The sequence below is a fragment of the Coffea arabica genome, chromosome 2c (assembly GCF_036785885.1).
Source record: "Coffea arabica cultivar ET-39 chromosome 2c, Coffea Arabica ET-39 HiFi, whole genome shotgun sequence".
NCBI classification, from domain to species: domain Eukaryota; kingdom Viridiplantae; phylum Streptophyta; class Magnoliopsida; order Gentianales; family Rubiaceae; genus Coffea; species Coffea arabica.
The window spans coordinates 34,844,111-34,867,968 of record NC_092312.1 but is presented as its reverse complement, the minus strand read 5'-3'; the positions used below and the strand labels follow the sequence as shown (position 1 = coordinate 34,867,968).

General features: G+C 39.0%; 1 protein-coding gene across 1 annotated transcript; it reads right to left on the bottom strand.

The window, feature by feature from the left end:
• Positions 1 to 9,751: 9,751 nt before the first annotated feature.
• LOC140035634 (uncharacterized) lies at positions 9,752 to 12,616 on the bottom strand. Its single transcript, XM_072076942.1, has 4 exons — positions 12,539 to 12,616; positions 11,556 to 11,899; positions 10,184 to 11,126; positions 9,752 to 9,955 (listed from the first exon to the last, which is right to left on the bottom strand). Exons 1-4 carry the CDS (start codon positions 12,614 to 12,616, stop codon positions 9,752 to 9,754), a joined length of 1,569 nt encoding a protein of 522 aa, XP_071933043.1.
• Between the last annotated feature and the right edge of the window lie 11,242 nt (positions 12,617 to 23,858).

Genomic DNA, 23,858 nt, shown 5'->3' with positions numbered 1-23,858 from the left:
GAATCAATATTTCACGTGAATAGTTACAGAAAATCAATAATCATTTGGTTAGGATGGCACAATAATTAAAAGCGGGAGATGAAAAAAATCGTAGTTCAAAAGATCTTTGTGTTGGGATTGAAGTTGAACATGTTAAGGAACGTGTAACAGTCCCACCTCCCCCTAAGATGAACCAAAGGGGTTAGCGGACTGCCTGCCCAACTCTTGCCAGAACTAACGAGGCAGTTAAATCCAATCTAAAACGTTCCGAAAAATAAAAGCGGGCTCAAACAAGTCAAAATCGCAAAATTGGAAAAACGAAAATCGGAGCCGAATATGAATAGTGCTGGCCACGTCAGAATCCAGTCGAAATCTGGCCGGATTGTCGGCCGGATTTAGGCCAGAGAGCAACTGGCCGGATACCATTTTCCTTAGGGCAATCCGGCCATGTTCTGGCCGGATTTTTAGCCGGATTCGCCCTTGACCTTTCCCTCCAAAATTTTTCTCTTTCACCGTTTGAAGTCCAAATCTGTCCGAAATCCAACCCAACATCAACAACCATGTAAACCGTGAAATCAAACAACTACAAGCCAAAATAACATATAAAAGTTACCTAACATGTTTATACAAGTGGGGTTCCAAATTTACAACTCGAAAGAGAAGGTTGGTTCAAAATACACTTAGGGTTTCATCCATTGAGGAGGTATACAAAAGAATATTTAAACTAGCTCAACTCGGCAATGAAATAGCATAATCTTCCAAAAGGTGTTCAAACCCCTGTAAGGAAAACAAAAGTAATGGAGTGAGTTTTCGCTCAATGAGGTACCATCGCTTAAACAATGAAATTCATATAAGTACAAGGGCAATCAAACCGAATTCATTCAAAATGGAGTTCACTACTACCAAACCAAACCAAGAAAAGGATACGGGTGGCTTTCAGGAGCCATTTTCCTCACTTGCCATACTTGATCTCACCTCGTTGACTCTCCGTCAACGTTTAAGAAACAACCAATACCGTAGACCCCACTTTCTCCAATTTCTTCCACCTCACATACCCTTACCGGGCCCGAACACCAAACAGTTCAGAAATGGTAATACTCGAGTATACTGGAATCAAGAGTCTCATACTCAAGGATTTCACATAATAGTCCTCATGGCTCATCAATTTTCACGATCAAGCCCTTGCCGGCTCGATCCAATTGACCACCAATGGGGGTTTGAGTTCAGTGATAATAGTAATGGTCGTTGGATACTCGCCCAAACGACACCAATTCAAGCATGTTTCAGTAGGATTCAATTGATGCAGTAAACAGTCATAGAAGACATAGAGTGCGAGAGTGATAAAGTACACCCTCGTCTCAGTCAATAATAACAATATACATAAGCATTCAAGGCATATATTGCACATATAAAAAAAAAGCCATGTAGTAACCACCAAGTGAGTAGTACACTTACAAGTAAACAAAGAGAGTCTCACAAATGTCCACCCGACGAGCGTCTTGAACCACCGTCGCGCCCTAAACATTTAAGCAAACACAATGAAACTCGATTACGAGTCATAAATCTAAGCCACAAGTGTAAAACCAAAGGAACTTGCAAATAAAAATAAGAAACACTCGGCTCTAAGGGTTTAGACAACCCTAAGGTTTCTAATTACCCCTAAAGCAACCCAAGTCCAAAAAAACACAAGAACCCCCGATTTGGACAGCATTTCCGCTTGAAATTTCAAGTGTTCAACCTACAACCATTCACACATATTTCCCAACCACAATCACCATTACCACTACAAGTCATAAACCCTTCAATACAACTTATTAGAGTCACCATACCCTTTAAACAAAGTCAATTCAAGAGTTCCATAGCAATCCTAGAAAAGCCCTAATTATAAACCCTAAATCTAAAATTGTTCATACAATGTAGAAATTTTCCGCAAATAACTACAATTTATGCACTATAGCTTCATTCTAGACTATTGCAAGCCATCATCCATGGCCAACCAATATTAAACATATAAAAATAGAAAAATCATGAATAAATATAAAAATTCACTAATCTCTACCAAAAGTGATTAAATCTTACACAAAATCACCTCTATGACTACCACAAGCCATTAATTGCACATTATTGAGAACAAAAAAAAGGTTCCTTAGCTACTCACCTTACCAACTCAAGAAAGGAGACAACTTAGCACCACTTTCTTCCAAATCACTTCACCAACAAGCTCACTACCACTAAACTAAGGGTTTTTGTGGAGGAATTTCAAATTTAATCTGTTGGATTGGGAGATTGAGCAAGATTAAGAGCAAGAGAGTTGAGAGTTTTCTTTTCTTTTCCTCTTGAGAGAGTCGGCCACAAGAAGATTGAAATGAAGATGATTTTTGGGTCAATTTTGATTAATTGGTAAAGTGATGCATAGTAGTCAAAGTCCAAGATTAAATCACAAGGTGACACTTGTCACCCTTATTAATGCAAAGCTATCATTTTGTCTCTCCAACACCCATTTATTTGGGTAATCTCTAATTATCTCTTAACATCTGATAAATTAATTCTGGTATACAGAACTTAACCTAACTGGCCAAATTTTATCGAACTTTCTGCATTAGCGGGTCCCACGCCTGGTATACACTCTTAAAATCTCATGGACTAACTTTTACTAGGAAAAATAATGTAAAAATCATATTTACTCATAAAAATTATTTTTAAACTTTTCCTAATAAAGAAAATATGAAAAAACATGCAATTAAAATAAAATAAAACCTTGAAAATAAGAAAATTTACAGGTTCTCACATTCTCTCCCCCTTAAAAGAATTTCGCCCTCGAAATTTCTCACCTTGATTCACGAATAGGTCAGGGTATTTCTTTTGCACTTCTTCTTTTACCTCCCAGGTAGCCTCCTCTACCCCATGGTTTTTTCACAATATCTTTACCAAAGGAATCTGTTTGTTTCTCAGCTCCTTAACTTTTCGGTCAAGCAACTGTATAGGTTTCTCTTCGTAGGTGAGCAATTCATTTAATTCGATTTCCTCCAGTTGTAAGATATGAGACAAGTCGGGGTTGTACTTCTTAAGCATCGAGACATGGAAGACGTGGTGAATTCTGGATAGACTGGACGATAGTTCAAGACGATATACTATTTTACCAACCCTTTGGAGAATCTTAAAAGGTCTGATGAACCTCAGTTGCGATTTCTTTCCTCTCCTCGCCGTGACGCTCCATAACGGTGTGATCTTAAGGAACACACGGCCCCCAACTTCAAACTCCAGATCTTTTTTTCGATTGTCCGCATAGCTCTTCTGTTAGCTTTGAGCGGTTTGGAGTCTTTGTCATATCAACTTGACTTTTTCTCGTGCCTCCTCCATCCATGGAATAGTCGTTGGATCTAGAACTTTCCTCTCTCCGACTTCATCCCAATAGATCGGTGACCGGCATTTTCGCCCATAAAACGCTTCGTATGGTGCTATTTGAATAGACGAATGGTAGCTATTATTATATGCAAACTCCACTAAGGTCATGTGTTGACCCCAATTACCGTCAAAATCCAGAATACAGATCCTTAGCATATCCTCGAGAGTTTGAATTGTTCGCTCCGATTGCCCATCCGTTTGAAGGTGATAGGTGGTGCTTAGGCTGAGTTTAGTCCCTAGAGTCTCTTAGAATCTCTGCCAAAACCTAAATACGAAGCGGGAATCTCTATCTAAAACGATACTCACAGGAACGCCATGTAGCCTTATGATCTCGTCCATGTACACCTGAACCAATTTATCTATGGAATATTTCATGTTTACCGGTAAGAAATGGGCCGACTTGATTAACCGATCAACGATCACCCAAACGGCATGGTGTCCTCGTTGCGTTCGTGGCAAACCTGAAACGAAATCCATTGTGATGTTTTCCTACTTTCATTCGGGTATCTCAAGAGATTGTAACAATCCCGATGATTTTTTATGCTCCGCCGTAACCTGTTGGCAAACGAGGCATTTCTGTACATACAGAGCGATCTCCTTCTTCATGTTATCCCACCAATATGCTCCTTTTAGGTCTTGATACATCTTGCTACTATCCGGATGGATTGTGTATATGGATCGATGAGTTTCCTCTGAAATCTCCGTTTCTAACGCTTTATCTTTAAACACCACCACTCAGTTTCGGTATTTTAGAATACCCTTGGAACTAAGGTTGAAGTCGATCGATTCCCCTTTTTCCACCTTCTTTCCCCATTTCCACACCATCGAATTCTCTTTTTGCGCTTTTTTAATTCGTTCCAATATGGTGGATGTTACCTTAATATTACCAAAAACCACCTTATGACTCCCAAGGCAGGGTTTCCTCTCACAAACGGATTCTAATAAATCCCACTCTTTGATCATTAACCCTACTACTTGAGCCTTGCGACTTAAGGTATCAGCCACCACGTTTGCCTTCCCCGGATGGTAGTTGATAGTGCAGTTGTAATTCTACAGAAATTTCATCCACTATCGCTGTCTTATATTCAATTCCTTTTGTGAAAAGAGATACCTAAGACTCTTGTGGTTTGAGTAAAACCTCAAAGGTCACCCCGTACAGGTAGTGTCTCCACTTTTTCAAAGCGAAGACAATCGCGGCTAACTCATGATCGTGGGTCGGGTAATTCTGCTCGTGGGATTTCAACTTCCTAGAGACAAAGGATATCACATTCCGGTTCTGCATTAGCACGCACCCCAGACCTTCCTGCGACGCGTCGGTATAAACGGTAAACCCGTCTACTCCGTTAGGCAAGACTAGAACTGGCGCCATAGTTAATCTTTTCTTTAGCTCTTGGAAACTTGCTTCGCATTTGGCATCCCACACAAACCGACCATGTTTTTTCATCAAATCGGTTAAAGGACCGGCCAATTTGAAAAAGTCTTTAATGAAACGCCGGTGGTACCCCGCCAAACCTAGGAAGCTACGAATCTCCGTGGGATTTTTTGGCCTCTTTCAATTAGTCACAACCTCTACTTTCGCCAGATCAACCGAAATGCCCTCTTAGGAAATTACGTGGCCTAAGAAAGAGATTTTCTCCAACCAAAACTCACACTTACTGAACTTAGCGTACAACTGATGCTCTCTTAGGGTCTACAAAATGATTCTTAGATGATGCTCATGCTCCTCACGTATCTTGGAGTAAACCAGAAGGTCATCGATAAAGACCACAACAAATCGATCCAAGTAGGGTTTAAAAACCATATGCATTAAGTCCATGAAGGCAGCAGGGGTATTGGTCAGTCCAAAGAGCATGACCGCAAATTCGTAGTTCCCGTATCTCGAATTGAAAGCAATTTTCGGGATATCCTCTTTTCTGATCAACAACTAATAGTACTCCTGGCGAAGATCCAATTTCGAAAAGACCACGGCTCCTTGCAACTGGTCGAACAACTCATCAATATGGGGCATTGGGTACTTATTTTTAACCTTAACATTGTTCAGCCCCGGATAGTCTATACACATTCGCAGACTCCCATCCTTCTTCTTCACAAACAGTACAAGGGCTCCCCAAGGAGAATCACTTTCTTGAATGAACCCTCTCTCCAAAAGGTTTTGTAACTATAATTTCAGCTCCTTAAGTTCAGCAGGGGCTATCCGATACGGGATTTTTGAGATAGGCGATATTCCCGGTAGCAGGTCAATTTTAAATTCTTTCTCTCTCTCCGGTGGTAGAACTACTAACTCATCAGGAAATACATCCGGATATTCCTTTACTATGTGCACATCCTCTACCTTCAATTTGTTGGTGGGGGTATTTATTAGAAAGACTAAGAACCTTTGCGCCCCTCTACTTAGCAGTTTTCTAACCCGAATACCCGAGATTAAGGCGGATGAGGCTACCATTCCTCTTATATCCAATTTTAAGGTTGCCTCCCCAGGAATGCAGAATTCTACCACCTTCTTCTTACAATCTAATTGGGTATTATATCTGGCTAACCAATTCATGCCAAAGATTACGTCATACCCCTTAATGGACAGACTGATCAAATTCCCCAATAATCTCATCTCTCCCACCCAAACCTCGTAATCCTTATAAACCATACTAGTAACCAAATGATGATCCTCTGTAGGCGTACTAACTTCTAGGTCGTAAGGTAAACTATCAGGTTTTATATCAATGCCACACATGAAATTGGAGTTAATAAAGGAATGGGTGGCACCGGGATCTACTAAGACCTTTGCAAAGTGGTGGAATACAGGGATAGTATCTTCTACGATCTCGGAGGAATTTGGGACCTGCTGTGGCTCTAACGAGTACACTCAAGCCGCTACCTTGGGTTTCGTCCCGTCTCCCTTAACTGGTCCAGTGTTGGCCCTTGGTGGTTGTTGACTTCTCTTCCATCTTGTTTTAGAATTGGGCAGGTGGCAAGTTGGTGGTCTGCGCTTCCGCAATGCAGACATTTTTCCTCCTTCTTCCAACAGTTGTTCTCTGAGTGTTTTGGCTTTCCGCAATACCCACAGGGTCCACGGGATGCCGAACCCGAACCTCTCTGGAAACTTCCTCCTTGGCCTCTCCTAGCTGGGCCACCCCTTGACTGAGCCCCTCTACCTACGCCCAACTGCCTTCCACCTCCGACTCCCCGTCTGAACTTGGGAGGGGCACTCTTATCTCCCTGCCCCGAGCTGCTTCTAGGAAACCCTCGTTTCTTCGCCTGAAAGTTTCTCGCTTGTAACCTAGCGCTTTCTATCAGTTGAGCTTTCTCTACAGCCTCACTAAAAGTATTAATTTGGACCACCGCGAGATCCTTTTGTATTTCCACATTCAGGCCCTAGATAAAGCACCTTATCCGTCGTTGCTCGGTCATGATCAGTTCGGGGGCAAATTTGGATAGGCGGGTAAACTGACTTTCGTACTCTGCTACAGACTGGGCCCTCTGACGAAGCAATGAAATAGAATAATCTTCCAAAAGGTGTTCAAACCCCTGTAAGGAAAACAAAAGTAATGGAGTGAGCTTTCGCTCAATGAGGTACCATCGCTTAAACAATGAAATTCATATAAGCACAAGGCCAATCAAACCAAATTCATTCAAAATGGAGTTCACTACTACCAAACCAAACCAAGAAAAGGATACGGGCGGCTCTCAGGAGCCCTTTTCCTCACTTGCCATACTTGATCTCACCTCGTTGACTCTCCGTCAACGTTTAAAAAACAACCAATACCGTAGACCCCACTTTCTCCAATTCCTTCCACCTCACATACCCTTATCGGGCCCGAACACCAAACAGTTCATACTTGGCCCGAACACCAAAAATACAGGCTTCATACTTGGCCATATTGTTTGTATAGGCAAATTGCAGTTTAGCGGCTCCGGGATAATGTTTTCCTTCCGGAGATACAAGGACGACTCCGATTCCAGCTCCAAAAGAATTAGCTGCACCGTCGAAAAATAATCTCCATTTAAGCACCGCTCGCTCATATCTTCTATGGCACCAACAAATAAAACCTCCTCATCAGGGAAATAGGTATGGAGCGGTTGATAATCATCGTCCTTTGGATTTTCTGCCAAATGATCGGCTATAGCTTATCCCTTGACGGCCTTTTGCGAAGTGAAAACAATATCAAATTCTGAAAGAATTATCTGTCATTTAGCAAGATGTCCGGTTGGCATCGGTTTCTCCAAGAGGTATTTCAGGGGATCAGAGCGGGAGATAAGATAGGTGGTATGATTTAGCAGGTAGTGCCTCAATTTTTGGGCTACCCAAGCCAATGCACAGCAGCTTTTCTCAACAAATGAATAATTAGCTTCATACTGTGTGAATTTCTTGCTAAGATAGTAATGGCTTGTTCTTTCCTTCCGGATCATCGTGCTGCCCCAGAACACAACCTACTGCTCCGTCAAGCACAGATAAGTACATGATCAAAGGTCGGCCCGATTTGGGTGGCACTAGAACCGGAGGCTGCAGCAAATAATCCTTAATCTTATCAAAAACTTGTTGGCACTCTTCATTCCAATGCAATGGCACATTCTTTTTTAACAACTTGAACAGTGGCTCGCACGTAACGGTTAATTGAGCAATGAATCTTCCAATGAAATTAATCTTTCCCAGGAAGTTTTTCACATCTTTCTGCATTTTTGGCACTGGCATGTCTCGAATTGCCTTGATTTTTGCCGGATCTATCTCTATACCCTTCTTGCTGACAATGAATCCCAACAGTTTACCAGCTGGTGCTCCAAAGGCACATTTCGCAGGATTTAACTTCAAATTGTACTTTCGCAACCTTTCGAACAATTTTCTTAGATCAATTAAATGGTCTTCTGTTTTCTTAGATTTGATTATAATGTCATTCACGTAAACCTCCATCTCTTTGTGGATCATATCATGAAACAAAGTAGTCATGGTCCTTTGATAAGTAGCCCCGACATTCTTTAGACCAAATGGCATTACTCGATAGCAAAATGTGCCCCAAGGGGTGATAAAGGCAGTTTTTTCTCTATCTTCTTCGGCCATTAAGATCTGATGATATCCAGCGAAACAATCACAAAAAGATTCAATTTCATTTCCGGCAGTGTTGTCCAGAATGATGTGGATATTTGGGAAAGGAAAGTCATCTTTAGGACTGGCTTTATTAAGGTCCCTATAATCAACACAGACTCGCACTTCTCCACTCTTCTTTGGAACAGGGACTGGATTTGAAAGCCAAATAGGGTAATGAAATACAATGATAATATTGGTCCTAAACTGCTTTTCAATTTGCTCCTTTATTTTTAGGCTCATGTCTGGTTTTAATTTACGGGGCCTTTGCTTCACTGGTAAAAAAGTTGGGTCTGTGGGCAATCTGTGCACCACTATATCGGTCGAAATGCCAGTCATATCATCATAAGACCATGCAAATACATCTTGGAACATAGACAAAAACTCAATCATCTCCTTTTTCTGCTTTTCGTTCAAATGAATGCTGATTTGTATCTCCTTAACCTTAGTCTTAGTGCCAATGTTAACAACTTTTGTTTCTTCTAGGTTCGGTTTAGATTTCTCCTCATATTGTTCAAGATCTTTTGAAAAAGAATCAAATACTTCCTCACTATCACTCTCGCTTTGAAATTCGGATTCCATAACTTTCAAGTCGTGAGTGATATGGAGATTGTCATCATCAGATTCCAGAACAGTGATATCCAAAGGGTCAAATAATTTTATTTTTGGCCATCTGAAAGAATTAAGAAATTCGAAACAATAAGCAAATAAACACGTAAACGAACAACATGATAAAAACAAATTATGCACTTTCATAAAAACTTCAAATCAAAGCGAAAACAAGCTAAGAGCATAATTGCAAAAGATGCTTTCATTGAACTATTTACATATGCAGGAAAAAGTTTTCATGAACTTTAGTAAACCACAACCCCTTTTAGATTTACCGAAACTCCTTTCGTACGGGGAGGTACTCGGCAGTCCAGTTGTGTATAGCTCCTTCGGGGATGTTTGGAAATTCCGCATTATCTGATGGACCATCTTCAGATATTTCTCCCACAAACAATTGAGTCAGGCTTGTCTCCACTTCATCAATTGGACTAAACTCAGATGTAATCACTTCAGCCGGCCTTGGAAAGGTATAGTGTAATGGTGGAATGTCCAGAGCACCTTGCCTGCCTTCTTTTCCTGCCCTTTTGTGTGCTTTCATCTCTTGTATATCTTTGGCAGTCGGGCGAAATCCTAACCCAAAAGGGTCCCTCTTCTCGATAGGTTCCAATGGCTTCAGAATGCCTTGCAGATTGCGTCCCAATCCCTTATCAAATTCGTATCCTCCGCGAATCATCTCCTTGGCCATCATAACACTGGCCGCTGGCAAAACCATTTTGTTTTTGACTCTTCACTTGCTATCCAACTGACGGAGACAATGTCAGCTATATGGTAGGAAGAGACTGAAGCATTTTGGTTAGCATCCTCTTCAGACTCGGAATCAGCGATTACAATGCAATCTTCTTCGGCGAAAATAGTTATCAGCTGATCATTCACTACAAACTTCAACATCTGATGCAAGGACAAGGACACAGCGCCAGAGCTATGAATCCATGGCCGCCCAAGTAAGACATTATAGACACTAGGAAAATGCATGACTTGGCAAGCTATCTAAAATTGATCGGGTCCCATTTCGACCACCAAATCTACTTCTCCTATAGACTCCCTTCGGGCTCCATCGAATCCTCAGACTACGGTCTCTGAGGATCTTAATTTAATATCTTGCAACCCTAACTTCACCAAAGTGCTCCAGGGACAAATATTGAGAGCAGACCCATTGTCAATCAGTACTTTAGGCAACATTTTACCATTGCACCTCACAGCTACATTTAGAGCTTTGTTATGACCAATTCCTTCTGTAGGTAGCTCTTCATCAGAAAAAGTAATTTGCTTGGCAGTCAGTACATTTCCAACTATATGTGAGAAATTGTTGACCAAAATATCCTTGAGAATCTGAGCCTTAGTCAAAACTTCCAGTAACGCATTCCTGTGCAAGTCTGAGGAGAAAAGCAAGTCTAATATGGAAATTTGAGCAGGCATTTTGTTCAGCTGTTCGACCACGTTATACTCGCTTCTTTTAAACCTCCTAAGAAAATTCCATACTTCTTTTTTGATCACTGTGGGTTTGGCAATCGGTTCATGATTATTTATTTTGACTGGGGCGCTAGCAGTGGGCGAACTTGCAATCTTTCCTGACCTCGTAACAACAGACACTTCTTCTTTCACAATTTCTTTGCCCCCGATCTGCAAAATGAGCACACTATAATTCCACGGCACTTGCCGTAAACTTAAAACCGGCACTTGTTCTGGAAATTTAATTACCACAGGTTCTAAAGCCTCACTTTCAGATGGAGTTAGGTCTAAAATGAAGGGCTTTTTGTCTTCCTCATACGATGTTTCCTCTATTACAAAAGGTTGATCCATTATCCCAAACACTTCTGTTTCATTTGACATGCTTCGGACAAACTCTTCAAATTTCTTATTATCCATAATAACTCCAACATTATTGGCGTTCTTCGGCAAGGGGTTCTCGTTTACATTTGGTCCTTGTTCTTCTCTCTTCCTAATCACGATTTTCCCTGCTTCGAGCATGTCTTGAATCTTATGCTTGAGGAGTCGGCAATTGGCAGTGGCGTGACCAGGTGCCCCTGAATGATAAGCACAAATGGCCTGTGGATTGTACCTAACCAGCATGCCATACGGGTAAGTTGGAGGAGGAATCATGTCTATTTTACTGGCAGCCTTCAACTGCTCTTACAACTGGTCCAAAGGCCTACCTAGATTGGTGAATGTTCGGGTACGATTTTGGTTGTAGGTTTCAGTGGGTTGGAGATAATCATAGGTGGGTCTGTTTAGTGGGGAAAATCTCTGGTTGTAAGGAGGACGAGGATGAGTTTGTTGAAAATTTGGTTGAGATATTTGGAAAGGGTTTGTAAGCGGGTTGGTGTAATTTGGGCGAGGTCGGGGGCGGGTGATATTAGTGTTGTAGATAGGGTGAGAACTTGGATAGCAGGGATAAGGCGGTGAATACGTTGGACTGTGTTGAAATCTAGGTCTCGGTGTAGGGTTACGGTCCCAAATAAAAGTAGCTTCCCCCTCTTTCTTTTTGAACTGCATCTTTGTCCCACTACTCCCTTGTCCTTGCAGAGCATCCAATTGCGATTTGAGGGCAGAGACATTAACGATCTTCCCAACTCTTACGAAATCATCGTATTCTTCGAGCTTATTGACAATAGCGGCAAACGAGTATCCAGTCATACGAAAAATTTCCTCAAAGTACGGAGGATCATGTGCCTTAATGAAGGTGCAGATAATTTCGTCCTCTGTCATTGGTGGCTCAACTTTTGCAGCTATTTTCCTCCACCTCTTAGCATAAGTTTTGTGGTCCTCAGATGGTCTCCTCTTCGTTCCTTCCAATGTGGTTCGCGTCAAAGCCAACTCACAATTGTACTCGTACTATCTCACGAAAGCATTAGACAAGTCAAGCTAGGTCTTTACTTCCTCCGATTTCAAATTGGAATACCAATCGAGTGCATCCCCCTCCAAACTTTTCAGAAATAGCCTTAGAGGCAGATTCTCATCATCTACGGGTTTTTTCAACTTGTTAGCAAACAATCGGATGTGTGTTTTGGGATTACCTGTCCCATCATACTTGTTAAATTTCGGGGTCTTGAACCCCACAGGCAATTGTACATCAGGAAAAAGGTAAAACTCATCATAGTCCAACACTCCTTGCTTGTTTAACCCCTGACTTTTCTTTATAAATTCATCAAAATGGTCCAGGCGTTTGAGCAACTTTAAATCAACAGGAGCAGAAGATTCTCTTACTTCTGGTTTAGTTTGGACAGTGTGGTCTGGTAGGAAGGGCTCTGCAGTGGTATGATAAAAAGTATGCGGCTTGGGGGGTATACTCGAAGTGATTTGGGGTTGTGGACCTTGCATATGAGTAGGAAAGAATAAAGGATTAGGAGGGTAAGTGTATGTCAAATTTGCAATGGTATAGGTGAAGGTTTCTTCGGGTGGAATAATGAAGGATAGAGTAAAAGTGGTTTGGGTTGTGGGTATGACAAATGGTTCTGGCTCCGGTTGACTGACAGGTGCGGGTTCGGGTTGAACACCGCTGCTGATAAGTTGATCAATCAATTTCTTCTGGGCCGCCATCTCGGCGGTCATCTCGCTAACTTAGCAAGCATCTCGGTTAGCTGGACCCCTAAATTTGTAGTCTCAGGTTGAGCTGTAGTAGCGGACCTATCCGATGATTCTGGTTGTGAACTCATGTTTACACAATTCCTCTGGGCTCGACTACGGGATCGCATTATGATGGGGCTTTGACGAGAGTTATGTTTAAATATTACCTGAAAATTTTTGAAAGGAATTGCCTTTAGATTTAGCCCTCGCTTAGCTTTTCCAACAAAAATAGATAAAAATAAAGAAAAAGAAAAAGACAAGAATTAGTAAATATTCACAAAATTCGGATGCATGTCCTATGAGGGAATCCCTTTTTGTGCCAAGGGTAGGCCTAACATGATGCGATACCTTCGGGATAAAATCCCAATTTCAAACCTGTAAGTGAATATAAAAGCAGGAATTCTCATTAAATATGGCTAAACTCAATCTTTCTTTACAATCTCATTGATGGTTCGACTGACCATTCTTACAAAATCCTCATGTCTGGCTAATCTAGTGTGTTGAGATTCTCCAAAACTCCCTATACTAAGCTTCCGAATCTCATCTTGGATTTTATCAAATGCACCCAATGCCTTTTCCCATTTTTCGGTTTTCCTTGCCTCTTTCTTTAATTGTGATCGGGCGTCTTCCAATGCTTGATCGGCCACCATGATCTGCAACTGATGATCCTCTAATTCTTTTCTTAATTTCTCATTCTGCTCTTCGAGACTAACGGAGACCAATGGTAACCTTTCTTTTCCTTGTTCCATTGTTGATTTGATCCAGTCGTTGTACTCCAAGATGACCTTAGGCTCTAATTTATCCACTTGGTCCAAATGCAGATTATCCAAACTATGCAGATTCTCCTAGGCTTCCAGCACTATGCTCCGGCATTTGGCGACTGCATTGAATTCGAAGCTTCCCATTCCTTGTACGATCGACACTCTCTGCGGATACCCAAACTGTCTCATAACTCGTTGCGGAACGTACATAACTAATCCACTGGTGCTCGGTAACGGGATGAAACCAAGTTGTGTAGTCTTGAAGGCTGGATTCCTTACTTTCGTCCAATCAAGAACCCATTGTATCTTATCCGAAATTAAAGCATTGAATTCCTGAATAAACAAACTCGGAGACGATATTCGATAGTATCTTCTAACCCTTTCTCGGTGCGACTCAACCCAATTTGCTGTTGGAAGACATGATCCCAATGGATTTAGTGTTCTTTTTGACAGATGCTCCATTGCCCACATTTGAAGTACCAGGTTGGATGCGTAGGAAAACCCTCTCTTCTTTCGGCATTCGGTAACAGCGGTGAAGATGTCAGCAATGATAACGGGTACTAGGGTAGGAGTTTTCCCCTTAATTCCCAAAAACACACTCTGAACCATGTTGACCGTTGAGAAAGTAATTTTTCCATGCTTTTGTGGGAACAAGAGTAGATTAATCAAGGTTATTCCGAAGGCTTGTACTCGCTTCTCCTCCCACTGCTCTCTACTAATAAAGAAATCGTCACGATGGTGTTCGTAGGATTCTTTTTCCCCAAATCTCTTGTACAAAAACTCCAGTGGGCATGATTTCGCGTTCGGGTGTTGGTTCATGCTAAACTGTCTCAACCCTAAAAACCTACAAAATTGTTCTCTGGTGCCACTCGTTGGGTATACCATAGGGTAACCTTTCCCAGGTACTTGCAATAATCCTTCTATTTCTTCTAGGGTTGGTGTTAATTCACACTCTCCAAATCGGAAAACAGAACCATCCGGATCCCAGAACTCGAGCAATGCTTGGATGATGGCTACGTTCGGGGTTATGTTCAGGAGACTAGGTAAATGCCCTATATACTAGAAAAGTCTATTCACTTCATGCGCCATGTTGCTCTTCCAGTCTATCAGCTCACGAGGTATCTGATTTAGCATCCTACATGGAGCCATCTGGGAGGAATTTCACTTTTAGTACCTTATCTTGAGATTTTACCCCTTAGGTAATACAAAAATAGTAAACATATAAGTCTCATTGGATTAAATATCCGAGACATGTGGCGGCTTATTCTTAACATGAGATTCCCTATGTGGCATTCCCTTCTACGGTTTATGCGTGATGTTATTTTATTAAAGCGATAAAATATGCAATTTGGAATGAAACATGACCTAAGGAACCCTTTATTTGCCAGGGTAGGCCTAAATGACATGGCATTGTTAATGAATGAAATATACAAAAATTCCTAAACGTGCAATAGTCTATCTACAAGGGTAGGTTGTAAAAGAAGATCATGCCAAACCTTTTATTTCCTAATGTTTATGAATGCGAAAGACAAGAAACAAGGAAAGTTAGTTCAACACATAACACGTTTTGGCAATCAAATACTAATAAAATATAGGAAGCAAAAAAAAATAAGGAAAGAGGGTTGGCATCCCTCCCCTCGTGCATAGTGTCCCTAGTTCAGAATAAGGTCGACTCTACCCTAAGGCATTTCTAATATAGATGCATGAGGTTTGGCTTACTAATGCATCTAGACTCGAAAGGTCTCCAGGTTCCCAAGCCTTCAGACCTAAAGGCGAGGGGTCATCAATCCCAGGGCCTTTGGTCGGTGGCTCGAGTGATCCCTTAGGCATTGCTATGGGCGCAGAGCACACCATCCGCCTACCTAAGGAAATCAATCCTAATCCTACAGGGTGGTGTGGGAAATGCCCACAAAAAAGAAAAAATAGGGTAAATAAAACTATGCATGCACGTATGAAGTGTTTTCATTTTGAGGGGAGGGATTATACCATTAAATGCGGACGAAGGTTCTAAGGTAACTACCCCCCACCCAAATGCAATGCAAAATGCGGGATCACATAAATAAACCATCCATCCATCAAATCAAATCGTACGCAAATGAGTGAGGGAAGTGAGTTGATATGCGCGAAATGCAAAAAAATCCTAAAAAGGAAAAATGCAACCCTAAACATCCAAATGGAATACATGAAAAGGGTAGAAGAGGAAAAGAATAACTAAATCAAGTGTTCGGACCCACTTAGGAAGTCCCTAGTGGAGTCGCCAGTTGTCGCGTCCCATTTTTTAATAATAAAAATATAATAAGTGAGTGAAATATGGTTTGAAAAATGGTGATGTGTGTGAAAATGAAAGAGAAAGGCCATGGGACTTTGAAATACGACGTTTTGGCCAAAAATAGTAATCTAAAAAGGTTTTGGTAAAATGTAGGAATCGCCACTTGGTATTGAATTAGGGTGTACCAAGTCACCCAAAAAATGTGGATTTAAATGTAAAACCATTTTAGATTGATTCCAAAATCTACGATAAATCAGAGAAAAATGGTTCGGTGGTCACAGTTGAAGAGAGGGAAGGCAAAGACAATGTCTAAGGCACCCTCTCAACCTAGCCTAAGCTAGTTGCATGATTTAGTCATGATTTTCCTAATTTCTAACCAAAAGATGTATCGTATTTGGATGTAACTAATATGAATGCAATTCTAAACCTAATGAGGAATCAAAAGGGACAAATATCTCTTAGAGGTTCGAACGGACTAAATCACATGAGTTGTGATAGCCAAGGATAAGCTCTCCAAGAGGTCACGAGTAATGCTAATGACGAAAAAATGAATGGAATGAATGTATGCAATGTGAAAACATGAGCTTGTGTGAAGTAAAAAAAAGTAATAATAAAAATAATAGTGTGTAAGTGGGAGTGTGCAAATGGGGGTACATGGTGAGGTATGTAAAGTGATGGTGTGAAGTGCATGTGTGTTCAGTGGTAGTATGTAAAGTGCTAGTGGTAGAGTGAGAATGGGTAAGATAAGAGTCATGTGAAGTGAACATGTGGAAAAAGTAATAGTATATGAAGTGAGAGTGCAAAGTGATAGTGAGTAAATGCAACGCATGAACCCTAGAGGAATGCAAGCAAGACGGGTATTGGGAGACCCTAAATCGTGACTTTTGCTTTTCCTTTTGGTTAGAAAAAAATGAGCGTGCTAAGGCTATGTATAGCCAAACTCGTCCATCCCCCTTACCAAAAGAGTAACTCCCTAACCTAATCAAGCAAATGACCCTAATGACTAGAGTGAAATGCAAAATCCTAAAGATCATACTTTGAATGTGGGAAAAGGGTAAAGGATCATGCAAAAACGTAAAAAATACTAAGAAAAATGCATGAAAATGTAGTGAAGGCATGCGAGTATGTACTAGCGAGGGACGGCCCTATTGGGTCTAGCATTGGACTAGCCCTTTACTAACACTCTCTCACAAGCATTGGACTTGTGAGCGATCGGGAATAAGTAACCATGACTAGCATTGGACTAGCCACGGTTAAATCTTACATTTGCATTCACCACATATATACACAAGTAAATGGGCATAGTTAAAGCAAGTAGGCATGTGAGCACGTAATTCACATAACACATAAGCATGCATATCTAGATGCTAAATCCTAGGAAAGCGGTAACATATAGCAAGTAAGCATGCAAATCACGCAAGGCAAATAAAGTAAAGGAAGCCCTATCTATTACATTGGGGGGAGGGGCCCTACTACAATCTAAAGGGGGGAAGGAATTAAATGAAATAATATAATAGCCTAACTATTACAATTGCGGCATTCAAGTGCCTTTCAAATGATCAAAATTGAACTAAAATAAAATAAATATACTGAATTAAAATAAATAAAACGAATAAATAAATAAATAAATAAAATGAAGGCATGCAATTGAGCACATAAAGTCACATAAGGCATATAGGGTCAAATAAAGGCAAGAATAAGGGATAGAGTGTACCTCCCTTGCAATGGTAATCAAATGAAGGAAGAATTAGCTTCAAAACAATAACAAGGTCAAGGCACCAATTAAATAGTACAATATAAAAAAAATCATCAAATCCCTCCCAATTGCAACTTAAATGAAATCAAATAGTCCATAATTTCAAAGAAAGTAAATTATTGATCAAATTTCTAAAAATAGAAAAACTACAAGGACCCAATAGCAACCATTAACCAATCATTTGAGTCCAATTGAAATATTTTGGGAACTTCAAAGGTCTATAAGTAATGAAAAGGCCAAGTAATGGTTCCAATTGCAATTACTCTAGGACCTAAATTGCAAACAAATGGGCCTTTGTAGCATTGCTAGAAGTTAAGGGGAGTAAAGTGCCAATTTCAGAAGTTATTTTGCATGCAAAAACATGCAACTACGTAAAGGCTTAAGCTTCTGCAACTAAAAAATGAAGCATGTTGCCTTTTGTTTCCAAGCTTGCTGCAATTTTCCAGCCGCGACTCTCTATCCATGCAAATACGTTCACCAAAAACCAAGATTTCACCTATCAACTACCAACTAAATGAGACACGAACTCTTATTGCAGAATTGTAGCAGGGCATTTGAGTTGGCCAAAATCAAAAGATAAGGGAGAAATGCAGCAGGAAACGCAAGAAAAGACATGCATCAAGAAGGCACTACAAGCATCAGAAGCTCCATGATGCAACGGAATGAAAAATCACAGCAGAGAAAAATATAAACTCGCGTCAAACATGTTCATGGCGCACTAGCCGAAGACCAAGGAGATCATAAGCTTCAAAACTTAAACCAGCAAAGGGAAAAACAGAATTTTGTCCACGCTGCGGCAACAAGCCGAGAGCTTTCAGCTTTCAACACAAAACCCTTGGATTTGAACACCCTAAACCATTGCAAGATACAAGAGACAGCAAAACCAAAGTAAAAGGACCAACAAAATGACGGCAACAACCAAAGAAATCAGCGCATCCGAACCAGCGCAAGCAAGAGCATTTTTTTTAACAAAAATTTGGATTGAACATTTCCAAACTACAGAGCCATCACCATGAAGATTAGCCTTCCTAAACCCTTTGCCCAAACATTAGATTAAGCATCCTCAACGGAAAATGAATTCTGACTTGCAGATCCGAATTCATTCATAAACCTTCTACTGAGTTCATTGCTAACTAAGAGAAAAGCAGTATAAGCTCTACACAAAAGGTCTTACGGTCCACAATAATACAAGACTCAGATGCAGTGAGATGAAGCCCAGATCTGGATCAACAACACATGACAAAGAAAGAACCGAAGGGAGAACAGGACATGAAAACAAAAACCCAACACTGAAGCATATGAATCTGGATATGCGTCAGCGGAAGAAAAATGAAAAGAATGGGTTACCTTAAGGATCCTAGCACCAAATACGTGAAGAAAGACCCGTGCGCTTGGGAGCTGATCGTGCTTCTGACCTTCTGCCCGAACTTTTCTTCCTTTGCCTTTTCAAATCGTCGCTCCTCCTCTTTCCCTTCGTTCTCCTCTTGGTGAAGATTTGCGATTGATGACGGGTCGATGAAGACGATGGCAGCTTCCTCTCTCGGCCTTATCTTTGTCTCGGGCTTTAAACTCTCTCTCACTCTCAGTTCTCCCTCGCTCTTTTCAATTTCTCTTTTAGTTTTTTCTCAACCGTCATCTCTCTATTACTCTCTCTGTCTTTCAGTCGTCCTCCCAATCCCCCTTGTTCTGGTTGTGTTTTCATCTATTTAAAGGCCCCAAAACCTACGATGAAAGGTTTAGATGGCCCTGCTCAAAAAATGGTTCATTGTTGCCCCTTTGATCTTGTTCTTGAGTGATGAGCCGGGTTGGTACTAGGAATGTTTGGAGAGAAAAAACCGTAATGGGAACGAATAAAATTGGAAGAAAAGCCAGTTGCAATGTTGAGCCATGTTGCTTCCTTTGGTATGAAACCCGGAGGATGATGAATAGTGCACGTCCAAACGTGCGCACGGATCTCTTTCTTTTTTTTTCTTTTTATGTACTTGATTTTTGTTTTTCCTTTCCTTTTTCTGATTTTCTTTTCTTTGCAATAACTCAGTTAATTAATAAAATGGAAATAAAACAAAATAAACAAAATAACAATTTAAATAAAATCGAATGAAATGATTAAACTAGGAATAAAAGATAAAAACAAAATACTAACATTTTTTTTTGCGTTTGATTGATGATTTTCCTCTTTTTCTTTTTTTAAGTGGATTAATTAATAAAAATAAAAACAATTTTCTCCACAAAAATGAGAATGAGATAAACTAAGCAAGAAATAATAATAAAAATAAAATAAATAAATGAACAAAAATCACCTAGAATAAATAAAAAGGAAAGCTAAAATTTTGGTGTCTACAATGGGATTCCCTAAATGGCATTTCCTCTAGGGTTAATGCATGATGCCAGTTTATTAAACGGATTAATATGCAATACGGTAATTGAAATATGATCTAAGGGTGCCCCATTTAGATGTCGAGGTAAGTCTAAAATGACATGCATATATATATACATAGTATTAATGCGATAAACTGAAATTTAAACGTGCTATTTACAAAAGGCAGTCTGCCTTAAGTGAGTACCACACCAGAACTCTTATTTGTAGGGCTTATGAATGCAATATAAGAAAATAAAACAATGATTAGTTTAATAAAAAATACATAACAGATTGGAGCAACAAAATAATACAAAAATATAAGATAAAGAAATAGGAAGAGGAGTAGAATCCCTCTCCTCGTGTCTAGTGCTCTTAATAGGGTAGATAAAGGCTCTATCTTAGGTGCTTTCTAAATGAATGCATGAGATTGATCTCACTAATGCATATAGATTCGATAAGATTTCAGATCCCCAAGCCTTCAGACAAAAGAGCGAAGGGTCATCAATCCCAAAACCCTTAGTCGGTGGCTCGAGTGATCCTCCAAACATTGCTACGCACACATCATGCCACAACCACATGTCCAAGTGGATCGATCCTAATCCTAACAAGGAGGAGTGGTGTGACAACAGCTAAAGAAAAATAAGATAAAGGGTTTAAAGGAATAATGTATGCACGTATGAAGTGCTCTATTGAGGGGAGGGAGCAATACCATTAAATATGCATGAAGGATCTAGGGTAATATCGCTCCTCATCCCCAAATGCAAAGCGCGATACAAATAAGCAAATATAAGAAACAAAAGTAAATAAACAAACCAATCATCACATATACGAAGAACAAGGAACGAGTACGAGTCTGAAATGCAAAACATTCTAAAAAGAAAAAGAAAAAAAATGCAACTTAAGACATCCAAATATGATAAGTGAAAGGGTTAGAAAGAGAAAAGACAGCTAAACCAAGTGGTTGGACTCACTAACGTCTCCGGTAGAGTCGGCAAACTGTCACACCATTTTTTGAAAGATAAGATTTAGGCATTTACAAAAGAAATGAATTTTTATTGAAAGGTGAGTGAAAAAATGCTTTTTTAATTTTGGAGAATAAATAAAGAAAAAGGGCCTACAATAAGACTTTAAAGAATGCGACAGTTTGGGCTCAAAATTTAGTCTAAAAAGGGTTTTAAGGAAAATAGGAGTCGCCACTTGGTATTGAGTTTGGGTGTACCAAGTCACCCAAAATGGTTTTCTAACCAAATTTAAATAAAATTTAAAAATAGAATAAAATAAAACCCTTTTCGACAACTTAAAATTTTTTAAAACAAGAGAAAATGAGTTCGGGAGTCACGATTGAAGAAAGTGAAAACAAAGGTTCGATTAATTCAAACCTAAGGCACCCTTTCAACTTAGTTTAAGCTAATTGCGAGGTTTAGTCAAAATTTTTCTAATCTAACTCTTAAATTTATCATATTTGGATGATTCCTACATGGATGCAAATTTAAATTCATAAAAAGTATCGAAAAGGGCAAAATATCCATTCAAGAGTTTAATTGATACCAATCGCATTAATTACGAAAGCCAAAATAATTCCTTGAAGGGGGTCACGAGTATACGAATAATGAAATTAAAATAAAAGAAAAGAAAATTAAATTATATATATAGGTATAAGTGATCAAGAGAAAAGAAATGCAGCATAATAGGTATGGAAGGAAAAAACTCGTGACATAATTTTATTATATAAGGATTAATGGGATATTCAAACTAAAAAAGTTATAATCACCTATATTCTATGTTCAAAGAGTAATGCTCCTAATCTAGACAAGCAAATGAACAAACTTATTTTTTACAATTTCTTAAATGAGGTGCAATTCTAAATGATATGATTAACACATATAGAGGGTAGGGGATAATATAATAGGAAATATCATGCAAATGAGAAAAGATCCCAAAATAAGAATATGCATGAAAATGAAATGAATGTCACACAAAAATGAATCTAACACATGAACGATCTAAGGGTTTAGAGTTGGACTAATCCATTTCTGAAAATCTTTACTAGCGTTGGACTAGCAAGTAAGTGTTGGACTAGTGTGGTGACGTCATGCATTCATGATATATAGTAAAACAAATAAGGCATACATTAAAGCAGTTAAGCACATAAGAGCATGTAGCACGTAACACATAAGCATAATATCTAGATGCAAAAATCTAAAGAAAAACGGATAAAACACATAACACATAAGCCACATAAACACGCAAAAACCTATCTATTACAGTGGGGAATCTAACTACAATCTAAAATGGGGAAATAAAAAATCCTATCTACACTATCTATTACAATAGGGGACCTAATTACAATCTATAATAGGAAAGATGTGATAAAATAAACCTAGTTATCCTATCTATTACATTAGGCTATCTAATTACAATTTTTGTAAAGAATATTACCTATTTATTACATTTTGAGGTATTTAAATACCTCCGAAATAATTACAAAATTAACTAAACAAGCATAAAAAAATCTAAATGAACATTTGAATTAAATATAACAAAGCATGCAAATATATATAAACACATAGGATCATGTAGGAGCACATAAAGCATGTAATTGATATTTAAATAATAATAGGGGTACCTCCTTTTTGAAGTGGTGACTAAATGGAGTCAAATTGTCCTATTTGTACTCAAAATGAACAAAAGAATCATGGCACCAATTTAATTGAAATTAATAATGATAATAGCAATAAAGGTACTAAATTCATGTTAATATGTTAAATATAAAGAACCTTAAGGCTATCTAAACATTACAAGTTAAATACATTCAAAAGTAACATAATTAATTATTAAAGAAAATAAACAATCATAATAGAGAGAGTCAAAAAGTCACTAGGAACTAAATTGCAAAAATTAGAAAATTTTTGGGCAAAATACAATTTTTCAAAAGTTTAGGGGTCAAAATTGAACAAAATATAAAATTCAGGGACCAAATTACAATTAAATGAAGGGCCTAATTGAAAGAAATTTAAAATTCTCTAAGCCATAGTGAAATTAATCGAAAGTTAGGGGCTAAAGTGAAAATTTTATTTTCTGATTTAGGCAAGAAAAAATCTGATCTGGGCTTCTTCTTTCTTTCTTTTTTTTTTTTTTTTTGTTGTTTATTCGGCCTAGGCCAAATCCTTTATAACCCAAAAGAAAACACATGCTATTCTACCAAAAATAGAACAAATAAGTCCAAGAAAATTTAGACAAGATTATCTATAATAAAACGTTGGGCTTAGCTCCAAAATCCAACCTTAAGCCCAACGGAAAAAAAACATAAGCCCACAAGAAACAACAAAAGGCCCAATTCGTCTTTCTTTATTTTTCTTTCCTTCTTCTCTTTTTTTTCTTCCCTTTTCTTTTGCTTTCTTTTTCCCTCCCTTTTGCTTCCATTTGTTCTTCTTCTTCTCCGGTCAACTGAAGCTCCAGCCACTGGCAACCATGGCGGCTGCCACCGGCGGCTTTTCGATTACAAAATTTCACCAAAATCCACCCCCTCACTCGATTATTCACGTAGAATTCGTTTTTGAAGTTAGTTTTTACAAAAAATGACTCGAAAGTGGCCAAAATGCCAAAAAATAGCCCAATTTTTTTATTTTTAAAAACTAGAACCACCACTAAAAATCATAAATTTTATACCAAAACACTCCTTATGATTTTTACAACATAACTATGAGTTGAAATCAATAAAAAGCAACAACAATATGGCAAAATTAAAATAAAACAGTCCAAAAATGAAGAAAAATTATTCAATGCTTCTAAAGTTCAAAACTTCAAAATGTTTGAGCAACCCCACGTTTTCAGGCCTTGCACTAACCATAATCATCTATTTTAACAAAAATATGCACAATAATGGGTACTTTAATTTGGTTTTCCATTTAAGCATTTTTTCAAATACTTGGCATGCATGCACAAAAAATATTTCCTTTTCCTTAATCTAGCTCAAGCCATTTCCCAAATTTTTAACAATACAACACAACAATGCAAGACAGCAAAAATTGGAGGAAATAAGCAACCAAATATGAATTTAATGTGAAAAAAAAACTGAAAAA